The sequence below is a fragment of the Ascaphus truei genome, chromosome 2, assembly GCF_040206685.1.
Source record: "Ascaphus truei isolate aAscTru1 chromosome 2, aAscTru1.hap1, whole genome shotgun sequence".
Taxonomy (NCBI): Eukaryota; Metazoa; Chordata; class Amphibia; order Anura; family Ascaphidae; genus Ascaphus; species Ascaphus truei.
The window spans coordinates 133492731-133504802 of record NC_134484.1 but is presented as its reverse complement, the minus strand read 5'-3'; the positions used below and the strand labels follow the sequence as shown (position 1 = coordinate 133504802).

The window sequence follows — 12072 nt, the reverse complement described above, 5'->3', positions numbered from 1 at the left end:
ATGCAAGATCTCCAATTCTGGTCAGAGTTTGTTCTGTAGAAATATTTGGAAACGTAAAAACAAAATCTATAAAACAGAAAATGTATCTTCTGATTTACGGCTTTCTTCTACTGTTATGGGAACTAACTGCACAAGAAGTAAAGAGTGACACATTGTGCTCATTTGCATGCCATTACCCAGAACCCCTGGCTGCAGTGGAAGCGCTGTTTGCTAAGTGATAATGGGGAAAGATAGGGTGGCAGACACTTATCTGAGACATGCAAATGCACCACAAGTGGCATATTTATTTACTGTACACTGTACGGTTTTTGTCCCATTTTTTTTTTTATCCACCTTACATTTTTTAATGTCTGGAACTTTTAGGTAATTTAAATGACATCCAATGGGAAGCTATAAAAGGTGAGGTTGTGGCTTCCTATTGGCCCACGGGTTCGCAAATTTTGGCCACACTGAAATCCCAAAAGGGGAAAAACACACCTATGTTTACACTGGCAAGTATCTCTGGATGTATAGGGCTCCCCAGAGTTCAAAATAATGCGGTGTAGCCCCGGACAACACCATGTTCCTCAAAAAATGAGAGCGGGTGGGGACGCTGCCTATTTGCCATTTGTTCTCGGCCCCTTGGCAGAAGAGAGGTTAATGATGTGTTCAATATAAATCAACATATTTGCTCAACCCAATCTCTGCTGTAGCTTTTGGATTCTTTTGTTCTTCCTTGCTGATAAAATGAGTATGGAGTGCAATAAAAAGCACGCAGTGAAATAAAACCCAAATCGGTTTCATGCATTGACCATTTTATATGTGCGTTTAGCCTTCTTCGAGACGAATCGGATTGTCTTGTGCCAATTGCAACACCTCAACAACGACGCTGTGGCGCAGAAATGCAGAGGGGGAGCCAGTATGCAACGCCTGTGGGCTGTACATGAAACTCCACGGGGTATGTACTTCATCTTCATTGATTAACTGCATCGGAAGACTTTTCTCAATCAAGTTTATTGCGTTCTTAAGCCAAACGACATTTTTTTTTTCCTTTTTAAACTTAATTTTTATTGACAAATATATTTTGCATACATGTAAAATAAACATGTGGGGAGAAATAATAATATGGGAATACAATTGGGAAGGTAGGATGGGGGAGGGGTATACTAAGATAGACCCATCCGTTTATTGAATTTTCGTTTTGACTTCATTTTTTGGTTTCAAGAGAATTGTTCCCTTGTAAAAAGGTTTCAGACAACATACATTTAATATTTTTTAAACTGTTCCTCCTTGAGAAATTGACAAAACAAAATAACCATAGGAGTATTCCTCACAAAACTATACATAATTCTCCAAGGTAGAATGCATGTTTAGGAGCCAAACTACATTTTTAATGTAACTGGTGAATTTCCGGCTGGTTAATATGTTTGCAGAATAATTTGCCATTTGTAAAAACCTGATGTGGCTTGCTGTCATTGTCTAAATCCCTGAACAAAATGTAACAGAGATAATTGAAATAGATAGAAGTGAAAGGTTACGTGAAGTTGACATAATAAAGATATATCTACATATGTTGTTTGAAAACGGTACTTCAGATGTGACCTTGCACACAGAATGAATGCTGCATATAATTCACATTTACCCTGCAATACCCATTCTGCAGTGAAATAAGCCAGCTGTAGTATTTATAAAACCGAGTGTTGATGATATAATAAAACCTTGGCTATGTCTGTCTGGAGTATAAATTGCAGTGGTATCAAACCCATTTTTCATATCTTTATGGAGCAAAGAAAGCACCTCAAATACCTCCGTTTTACTTGACATACACGTCAAAGATTGTCTGTTGGAAGGTTAAGAATAGTAATATATTTATATTTATAAATCGTCGTTTGATCAAGATACTGATTTTTACACTGGAATAGTTAAAATATTAGTAACAGTGAAACAATCCCTGGAGAAAAGATAAACATAAAAAAATACAGACAGAGCTGAAAAAGAAATATAATTGTAAAGGGATCCGGGTCCCCAAAAATACTCTCAATGTGACGCAGATTGAAATATTGCAAACGACAAATGCATGAATATGTCTGTGCAAGAGAGCATATAATTTAACATGATACATTTACAAATATGTTTTGCAGGTACCTCGGCCGCTTGCTATGAAGAAGGAAGGAATTCAGACAAGGAAGAGAAAGCCAAAGAACCTTAACAAATCAAAGTCGTCATCTGGCAGTGGTAAGGCTTGGACTCCATGTTAAACACCACATACCAGGCACATGTAATTATTAATCATTGTTTTTTTTTTTAACGTGCAGACGACCCAAGAGTTTTGCAGTGATGCAACTCTGTAACTAGTTCATGAACACGGATATATCTTGAGTAAACAAGTAACATCCTCATAAACCTTCAGTGACAGCCCCATACTAGCCATGTGGTAATGCTATCAAACTACACATGGGACAGTGTGTTATCCTACGCTGCGTCCGTTGCATCCAATTAAACACCGGCAAACAGTGCATAACACTAAATTCAGAAACCAAGACACAATACCTGCCTAGATACCCCAATTTATATACTTAAGATTTCCACGGCATAGGAAATCACAACTTGTATTTTGCTTTTATTGTAGGTAACAGCAGCCACCATGTTCCCATGACTCCCACTTCAACAACATCCTCTACAAACTCTGACGACTGCGTAAGGAACGGCTCTCCTAACAATCAGAGTACAGCACACGTGGTAGGTGTCATTATAACAATAACTTCAGAATAGAATGGTGGCGTACAGTGTCTTATCTCGGTCACTATCTTATCTAGGAGCAGTTATCTAAACAAACGATTTGCTTTGAAGGTCTGATAGTGTATGTACATGAGGAAAGTAAACCACATAAAAAAAATAGACTTGAACTTGAGACAGATCTCCATTTAGCTTTTCTCCAGTTTATCTTGATGCTTGTTCTTTGGTGAGATATGTATCCATCCATAGCTATGCAAAGGCTGCGTGCCATCTTTATCTGGGTTTCTTAAAGTTTTACATCACATAAAAAGCAAAGATTTCTTTTTAACAAGAAGAGCTACAGCGGGACGCATCTTGATAGCAGAACAAGCCAAACAAATATGCATGCATTTTGAAACCTGTAGTCTGCATAGAGATCTATGTTAGACATGGGCCTATCCATTTTCATTTAAGAAGTGTGTGATCTCAGCCAATGTGGCTTATGTCGAATACCAGGCCAGGCTGCTAGTCAGAATCCAAGAACAACCAATAACTATCTCATATAAAGGGTCAGCTGCCTGCATAATGGCCAATATATTCTGTCCCCATTGAATATCAAAATCATTACAATTTGGCTATTATTTGAAATTTTTGCTATTACTTCCTACTTAGTATTCTTTCATGGTACAATTACATTGATTACTGCAATTTATTTGTTATTTTTTAAAGGTTTAAAGCGAGTTATTCTTGTTCACATGACTATGTGTTTGTATTTAAGCACATTATTATATACATTTTTTATTAGTGGAAGTAGTCCCAATACAGTTCCGGGGAGTCGGACCCTTCGTTCTTACAGTTTCCGGTGCTGGGGTTTCTTCTCTGCACCAACAGGCTTCTTAAATAATTGTAAAAAAATACCCAGAAATTGAACCGGCACAAAAAATAGAAACCTGAAAGCATCTGGGGGGGGGGGGGGGGGCAGGGGTTTCTTGGAGATGAAGATAGTGCAGTTCAGGCCAAATGGACTCGCGGTCCAACCATGGTAAAAAAATAAATATCAAGTTTAGGTGGGATTGCTGCTTGAATAGATACGGCTCTCAGGTAATTACAGCAGCTAAACTGCTGATTTAAGTAGCAAAGTAGTACATCTCCGGGTACGGCGGCTCCTAAGTGGCCATGGCCTCCTGAACTCGCTTGAAAAGAAACTACAAAATAATAACATTGTAGGCCTTGTAATCTCAATATGTCAATACCTCACCTAAGAAAAGGAAGCTGTCTTCAAGTAAAAGACGAGGTTGAATATTTGTGCCTTATATTTTTATGTGATGCGTTTTCATGGATTAGATGCAGAGAAGTTAACAAGCATTACATTGTAGCCATGTGTAAAACGTTATGTAGTAAAAGTAAAAAAATGTCTGCAAAGAATGCAGTGTTTAGTGCACATAATGGATTTATGGCAAAATATTTCCCAGCACTGCAGAGATCTGGCGTAAATCTATTAAACAAAACGTAGTGTCAGCCTTTTCATCCTCATACCAGAGATATTTAAGCTATGCACCCAAACCTTGAGCGCCCCTCATGAAGATGCGTTGGTGCATATTCAAGCTAATAAATAAGTTTCAGCGCATTTTAATATTTTGATGGAAGGCGCCATCTACCAAAAGTCCAGTCTTACTTGCTTGGTGCACGAAAAACAATCGCGTATAAATTGCCTCAATTTATTTCTAAACCGGCGATATTTTTTTACCGCAGGTTTTTTATTTTTTAAGACTTATTGATAACAAATATTTGTTCTCATGGCCTGTTATAAAGAAGCTAATTTTTCAAGCCTGGCTTGTATAGCTCAGCTTGGATCACCACAACTGGAATTCCTGCAGGCGTTCAATGGAGGGAGCAAGAAATGGCACACAGTGATCTCATTTGCATGCCGTTCCCCATAATCCACACCCACAGATTGCAACATAATAAGCAGAATTTAGAGATAAGAAATAGTTAATTATAAATAGATAGAGGGCTTTTATACAATAGTAAAAGAAAGAGGTGGTTGAAGGGATATGTGTTTGTAATGTTCACTTTTGCTTTTACCCAGAATCCTCATCTGCAGGTTAATAATCTCTGTATGATATGTGACAAAGGGGTGATTCAAGTTGAGAGACATGTAGAAGCCACATTAATGCACTCATGCCTTTCGTTTCTTTGTTGTACGTTGGTAGATGTATTTTGTCACATTTTTGCCCACTATTATTATTATTATTATTATTATTAACTGAGGACATTTCCACCACCTGCTTGGTGACAGTATATACAGAGAAGTGTGGCAATGCACACAGCAAAATCTGTCACTCACTTCTTTTCCCTCTCTGCAGCTGACATATGATAGAATGTAACATCATTTACATTATTTAAGACTAGCGGCTGCAAATCTGAGGCAAAATAAAAAAAGTAATCATTAAACAAATGGAAAAAAACCCCCATTGCTTCTAATGATATTTCTCTTCTCGGATAAATCTTATGCTGGTTTTTCCCTAGTTGTGCAGCTGGGGGATTTTCATACATAACCCTCATAATGTGTGTTCTGTGTAGAACTTCATATAATTTTGGTCTGTTGTTGCAACTCTGTGGTTGTTAGATCCTTCCTATGCATCTTTATGCCATCATTCAAAATGACAGCTTAAACACAAACTGCATGGAATTCCTAGTGGAGTGGTCACCATGTCTGCCTTAACAAATTCCTATGTGAAACAGAAAATAGTTGCAGTTTGCCCTTGGAAGTCTGGTTCAGAACAGTAATAGATACTGGAGAATCTCAAGCAAACTGATTTTCAGAACAAAATAATAACAATAATCTCAATAGTCTCAAATCTCAGTGTTTGTTTAACGCTCTTATAAGTCACTTATACTTATCAATTTAGATCAGCATGCTTAATGCCTTTCAGAGGGAAGCGCAGCACATCGGGGAAGGGTACAGATGTGTTATGAATTTATATGTTGGGTGCATGTAGATTATAGTGTTTCCAAATATCGCTTTAAATCTGTTTATTCCTGAAACATAATTTTATGTGGTGAAAAAAAAATAGTTTATTTCTAATATTCGTGTTCTCTTTCTATTTTGAAACATTAATTAACCTCAAGAAATGTGAACAGTTATAAAGTGTTACCACTACTTTATTTGTGACTAGCTGAGAGACCCGGCGTTGCCCGGGATGTAAATGCGTAATAGGTAGTCTTATTTATAAATCGTGGAACAATAGGTGAGTATTTGTTGTAAAGGTTGGATAATAATGTTGAAAAGAAAGATGGAAGAAAATGTAATACGATGTTGTATAAAAATGGTTTATTGTAAACACACCACAGTACAATGTATATTTTGGTGACATAAGTGATGTGAAAATGTGAGGCGTGTGTCCTGCTAGGGTGTGAGGCGGCGGGTGGGTGTTCAGTACGGGTGGCTCATGGGTAGTGAGTGCTGGCTGTGGGTCGGGGTCCTGCTAGGGTGTGAGGCGGCGGGTGTGTGGCGAGTGCGGGTGACAGCTGGTCAGTGATATTGTTGCGTAGGGGCAGGAGGCGGCAGGTGTGTGTCGAGTGTGTGGGGTGGGTGAGAGGCGGCGGGTGTGTCGAGTGGCGGGTGTCTGTTGAGTGCGTGCAGCGGCTGTGTGGCGCAGGGGTGTGAGCGGTGGGCGGGTGAAAGGCAGAAGTGCGGGTGGGCGAAAGGCAGAGGCGGGAGGGCGGACGAAAGGCGTTGAAGGAGGGGAGGTGAGGTCGGAGGGGTGGTGGGAGGTGGGGAGGGGAGGTGAAGGGGGGCGGAGGGGAGGTCGGAGGGGAGGTGAGGATGGGTGGTGAGGGGGGGGTGGTGAGGGGAGGTGAAGGGGGGGGCGGAGGGGAGGTGAAGGGGGGCGGAGGGGAGGTGAAGGGGAAGGGGAACGGGGGAGGGGAACGGGGGAGATGGAGGAGGGGAAGGGGGGAGGTGGTGGGAAGAGGGGGGAGGTGGTGGGAAGGGGGGAAGAGGGGGGAGGTGGTGGGAAGGGGGGAGGTGTGAAGGGGGGGGGTGGTGGGAAGGGGGGGAGGTGGTGGGAAGGGGGGAAGAGGGGGGAGGTGGTGGGAAGGGGGGAGGTGTGAAGGGGGGGGAGGTGGTGGGAAGGGGGGGAGGTGGTGGGAAGGTGGGAAGGGGGGGGAGGTGGTGGGAAGGGGGGGAGGTGGTGGGAAGGGAGGGGCGGTGGAAAGTGGGGGGGAGGTGGTGGGAAGGGGGGGGAGGTGGTGGGAAGGGGGGGAGGTGGTGGGAAGGGCGGGGAAGGGGGAGGTAAGGGTGAAGGGGGGAGGGGTGAAGGGGGAAAGGGGGTAAAGGTGGGGGAGGGGAAAAGGGGGGAAAGGTGGGGGAGGAGGGAAAGGGGGGAAAGAGGGGGGAAGGGGGGAAAGAGGGGTGGAGGGGGGGGAAGGGGGTGGAGGGGGAAAAGAGGGGTGGAGGGGGGGAAGGGGGTGGAGGGGGGGAAGGGGGTGGAGGGGGGGAAGAGGGGAGATGGGGGAAGAGGGGAGATGGGGGAGGTGGAGGAGGGGAGGAGGGGAAGTGGGGAGGTGAGGAGGGTAAGGGGGGAGGTGAGGAGGGGAAGTGGGGAGGTGGAGGAGGGGAAGGGGGGAGGTGGAGGAATGGAAGGGGGGAGGTGGAGGAGGGGAAGGAGGGGGGGGAGGTGGAGGAGGGGAAGGGGGGAGATGGAGGAGGGGAAGGGGGAGATGGAGGAGGGGAAGGGGGAGGTGGTGGGAAGAGGGGGGAGGTGGTGGGAAGTGGGGAGGAGGGGGGAGGTGGTGGGAAGGGGGGAGGAGGGGGTGGTGGGAAGGGGGGGGGAGGTGGTGGGAAGGGGGGGAGGTGGTGGGAAGGGGGGGAGGTGGGGAAGGGGGGGAGGTGGTGGGAAGGGGGGGAGGTGGGAAGGGGGGGGAGGTGGTGGGAAGGGGGTGGGAAGGTGGGAAGGGGGGGAGGTGGTGGGAAGGTGGGAAGGGGTGGGCGGTGGAAAGGGGGGGAGGTGGTGGGAAGAGGGGGGAGGTGGTGGGAAGGTGGGGAGGTGGTGGGAGGTTGTAAGGGGGAGTGAGGGAAGGTGAAGGGGGGTGAAGGTGGGGGTGGGGGTGAAGGTGGGGTGGAGGGGAGGTTAAGGGGTGGAAGTGAGGTGAAGGGGGGGTGAAGTGGAGGGGAGGTGGAAGGGAGGGGAAGTGTAGTGAGGGGTGGGTGAGGGGAGGTGGAGGGGAGGTGGAGGGGGAGGTGGAGGGGGGATGGAGGGGATGTGGATGGGAGGGGAAGTGTAGTGAGGGGTGGGTGAGGGGAGGTGAAGGCCGCTCACTCACCCGTCCGGCAGCTCCCACGTGGATCTGAGGCGGGAGGCAGCGTGTTGTGGCCGCTCCCCCGCTGACTGTAGCGGCGCTGGGGGGGGGGTGGAGGGGAAGTGAGTGAGGGGAGGTGATCACTCCGCTCCCCCGCTGAGTGTAGCGGCGCCGGGGGGGGGGGGTGGAGGGGAAGTGAGTGAGGGGAGGTGATCACTCCGCTCCCCCGCTGAGTGTAGCGGCGCCGGGGGGGTGGAGGGGAAGTTAGTGAGGGGAGGTGATCACTCCGCTCCCCCGCTGACTGTAGCGGCGCCGGGGGGGGGGGGAGGGGAAGTGAGGGGAGGTGATCACTCCGCTCCCCCGCTGACTGTAGCGGCGCCGGGGGGGGGGGGGGTGGAGGGGAAGTGAGTGAGGGGAGGTGAAGGGGGGTGAGGGGACGTGAAGACCGCTCACTCACCCGTCCGGCAGGGGGGGGATGAAAGCGCGGGAAACAGGAAGAGGCGGAGCCTCCGGGACCGGTGGGGAAGAGAGCGGGAGATGTGCAGCTAACACTATGAGCCCCGCTAATGTATGTAACACCCCCCCCCCCCGTGTGTGTGACAGTGTGTGTGTGTGTGTGTGTGTGTGTGTGTGTGTGTGTGTGTGTGTGTGTGTGTGTGTGTGTGTGTGTGTGTGTGTGTGTGTGTGTGTGTGTGTGTGTGTGTGTGTGTGTGTGTGTGACAGTGTGTGTGTGTTTTTTTTTTTTTTTTTTTTGTGGACCTTTGGCCCGTCACTCTGCCTCAGGCCAATGAGAGGTGTGGGGGGCGGGCCAAGGGGGTGGTGTGAGTGTGTGAGGCCAATGAAAGGTGTGCGGGGGCGGGCGGCCTAAGGGACCAATGAGATTGCCGCTAGGGACACCGGACATCCAGGCAGGCAAACATACAGTGCTTTCACTAATATAGTATATAAGATAAGGTGGAATTGCATTATTTGCCACCATAATGTTGCTTTCACAGGGACTTTTAAACACTTTTAAAATATGCGCAATATAGCAAAAAACTAGTTGACAAGAAATACATAACAGTTGAGTTTAACATAGTGAAAATTCTAAAGCTGGGTGAGAAATGCATATTTTGTGTATATTGATCCAGGCAGAAAAAGCTGTATCGTTTTTTGTTTGTTTTACAAAGGCTAAAAAAATGCTCCCGACCCCAGAATGCTGCCTGGCTCAATACACAGCGAATGTTTCCATCAGTTACACACCTACTGTATCTGCTGTCACAGAGTTATACAGTATTTCATTCCACTATTCCCTTAATTTAAACAATGTATTACTTCGTTGCTGTAGTATTGAAGTAGTATTACCTATTTTAGTGAAATACATATACATATATATATATATATATATATATATATATATATATATATATATATATATATATATATTGCCTGCTGACACAAACACCACAAAATTGGTGCAAGGTTTTTTGTTACCCACTAAACATTTGTTACCCACTAAAAGAGGTAATACTATATATATATATATATATATATATATAATTAGTCACATCTGACCTGTCATGAATATTTGTTGTCTACTAAAAGTCTTTCAATTAATATTGTTATAGCTTTTAGAAAGCCATCTGTTGAGAGTAAACAGCAAAGGGATTATTTAAAGTATCTTAATTAAATGTTATTGATTGACTTTATTATTTTATTCTGTTACAGGTGGGTTCGTCATTGATGTCCGCTCAGCAAAGTGAGAGCACCAGCCCGGATAGCAATGCACTAAAGTATACAAGTCAAGAAGGGCTGTATTCAGGAGTCGGTCTGTCCTCCGCTGCTGAAGCTGCAGCCTCTGTTAGACAGGACCCATGGTGTGCTCTTGCCCAAGCTTGACAACCCTGACAAATAAAGCTGTCCCGGCACAAGTCTATGCCCCTCCGATCTTCACACGTCCTTTTTTCGCGTTTTGTTCCTCCAAAAGGACTGCTCGCTGAACATTTTCTTGACTTTTCACTTTTAGTGCCTTGATTTTAGAGGTGTTTTCTGTGGACACTCTAAAGGTGTTTTTTGTGGCCTTAATATTCAGCTCCTCATCTATGCAAGAGGAATGAGACCAAGGGACACACATCTTCCGTAATCACATTTTGAAATGGACATCATCGAATGGACTTCTTTGTCTGAATGGACATAATTACTTTTGATATTTGAAGTATGCCACCATACTCCATCCAACACGCATTGAGTTATGCTGCCTCTTTGAGGGACATTTGACTAATTTTCTGTTGTTTCCTTTGAAGGCTCCCACATGTCATGTTTTCTCCCAACTGCCTATAAGACTACATTTGGCTGTAACCATAGTGTTACTTTCTGCAATCACCTCTACAAATTGCACTCCCCTCACTCCTGTCCCAGCAGAACCAAATCCCATACATTTGGGCTTCCTGTTCATTTCAGGCTTTTCGGCTGGATGCGTTGCATTACAATTTAATGGTGCAATGTAAATAGTCTAGTGAAATATGGCACAAAACGCTCCTTCCTGTGGCAACAGCTGTTAGACTTGGTAAAGACCTTTTAGAGATGGTGACTCAAGAAGGAGAGGCAAACTATTGCAAGGAACAGTAAAATCATGTTATCGCAGCCCATTTGGGAGCTTGGTTTCCAAATATCTTGTAGCTAAAGTTGGCAATCATGAACAGAAGTCTTTTTATCTGGTACACTCTGCAGATCTTGAGTCCACGGGGTTCAAGCAAATGCATCAATCTCCTTGACTAATTGTGTTTTTACATTGAACCAACACTCAGGTGGAGGTTTTTGGAAGTTTATATGACTTGACTGTTTTATTCAGTCTCAATTTGCAAACAGGGTAGCAACTAGCAAACTATACTTTTTCTTCCATATATACAATATGTTTTTGTAAAGAAAAAAGTGCAATTTGCATTGCAACAATCAGTGTTAAATCATTTGCATACGATTTAACAACTTTTTGTAATGAATGTAAACATTTTAACTTAATGGTACTTTAATAATTTAATAATAATGTTAAGAAGGCATCCTCATGAAAAACTCATATTGTGACAGACATCCCATACCTGATTCAAATTAGTATTTTTTTTTTTCAAGAACAAATCTTCTCAGGAAAATTGTCTTTATTATTGAGTTGTATACAAAAAGCAAGTAACCCCACTACCTATTTTGCTGTTGAATTTCAACGCGTTAGAAACGACAACAGATATGGAAATATTAGGCAATAAATGTACATACTCCATGAGAAAAGGCACCTGAATTTTGTGAATGACACATTGCTAAGTTAGTATGACATTTTTTTTAATGGGATGTTGTTTGGAAAGTTACCATGTCAGAGCTTTAAAAATAAAAAGGTTATTGTTTTTACTGCAGGTTGTGACTTTCTGTCTTCCGACATTTTACTCTGATGGGGAGTCAGGGGTCTCTCCCACCTCATCATGAGAAAGGACCTCCGACTTGAGTGATATTTGTGCGAGAACTGTCCTCTGACCTTAGTTCACTATGGGCTTTAAATCAGATAAGCCTAAAAATATTGTATTCCCTAGCTGTTTTTACTTGAATAGATTTTTAAAAGTCCCAAAGCCTGAAGTAGAGTGTTCACATGGCAACCTCTGCTGTTTACTTCCATTTGCTCCACCCCGCCGTAAAGCACAGAGCTGTTTTCAAACAGATTTGATAACAAGCCTTTTCAGACAAGTTGCCTTATTCTGAGCTCATGATAAAAGTCTTTCAAGTCAACCTATGTCACAAAGGGAAGGGTGTAGCAACCATGTTAAAGCAGCGATCCCAGCTTGTCGATATTTTGTGTATTTTCCTTACATGAATCATAGTATATCACACAAAAGATAGAGGCACACAGTTGTGACACGGGTGGCAATTATCTGAGGAAGGGGCTGTGTCCCTGAAACGTTATTTGGTCTGCTATAAGCATGGAGTAAAGTCTCTGCAATTTTTTTTGCAATTATAACTGTGTGCCGCCAACGTTTGTGTGATATACTATGTCTATGCCCTCAGTTGGAACATTGGGGCTTTGATGAGTTTTGGCCTGCACCAGGACTTTTATGC

General features: G+C 44.4%; 1 protein-coding gene across 4 annotated transcripts in view; it reads left to right on the top strand.

The window, feature by feature from the left end:
* Positions 1–11373, top strand: part of GATA6 (GATA binding protein 6) — a 28154-nt gene extending 16781 nt beyond the window's left edge. For all 4 annotated transcript variants that reach the window (XM_075585195.1, XM_075585194.1, XM_075585198.1 and 1 more), the window contains 4 exons: positions 812–937; positions 2121–2214; positions 2609–2718; positions 9706–11373. In XM_075585195.1, the coding sequence (XP_075441310.1) occupies positions 812–937; positions 2121–2214; positions 2609–2718; positions 9706–9876 (501 nt within the window). In that variant the 3' untranslated portion in view covers positions 9877–11373. The remainder of the gene's footprint in view (positions 1–811; positions 938–2120; positions 2215–2608; positions 2719–9705) is intronic.
* The last annotated feature ends 699 nt before the right edge of the window (positions 11374–12072 follow it).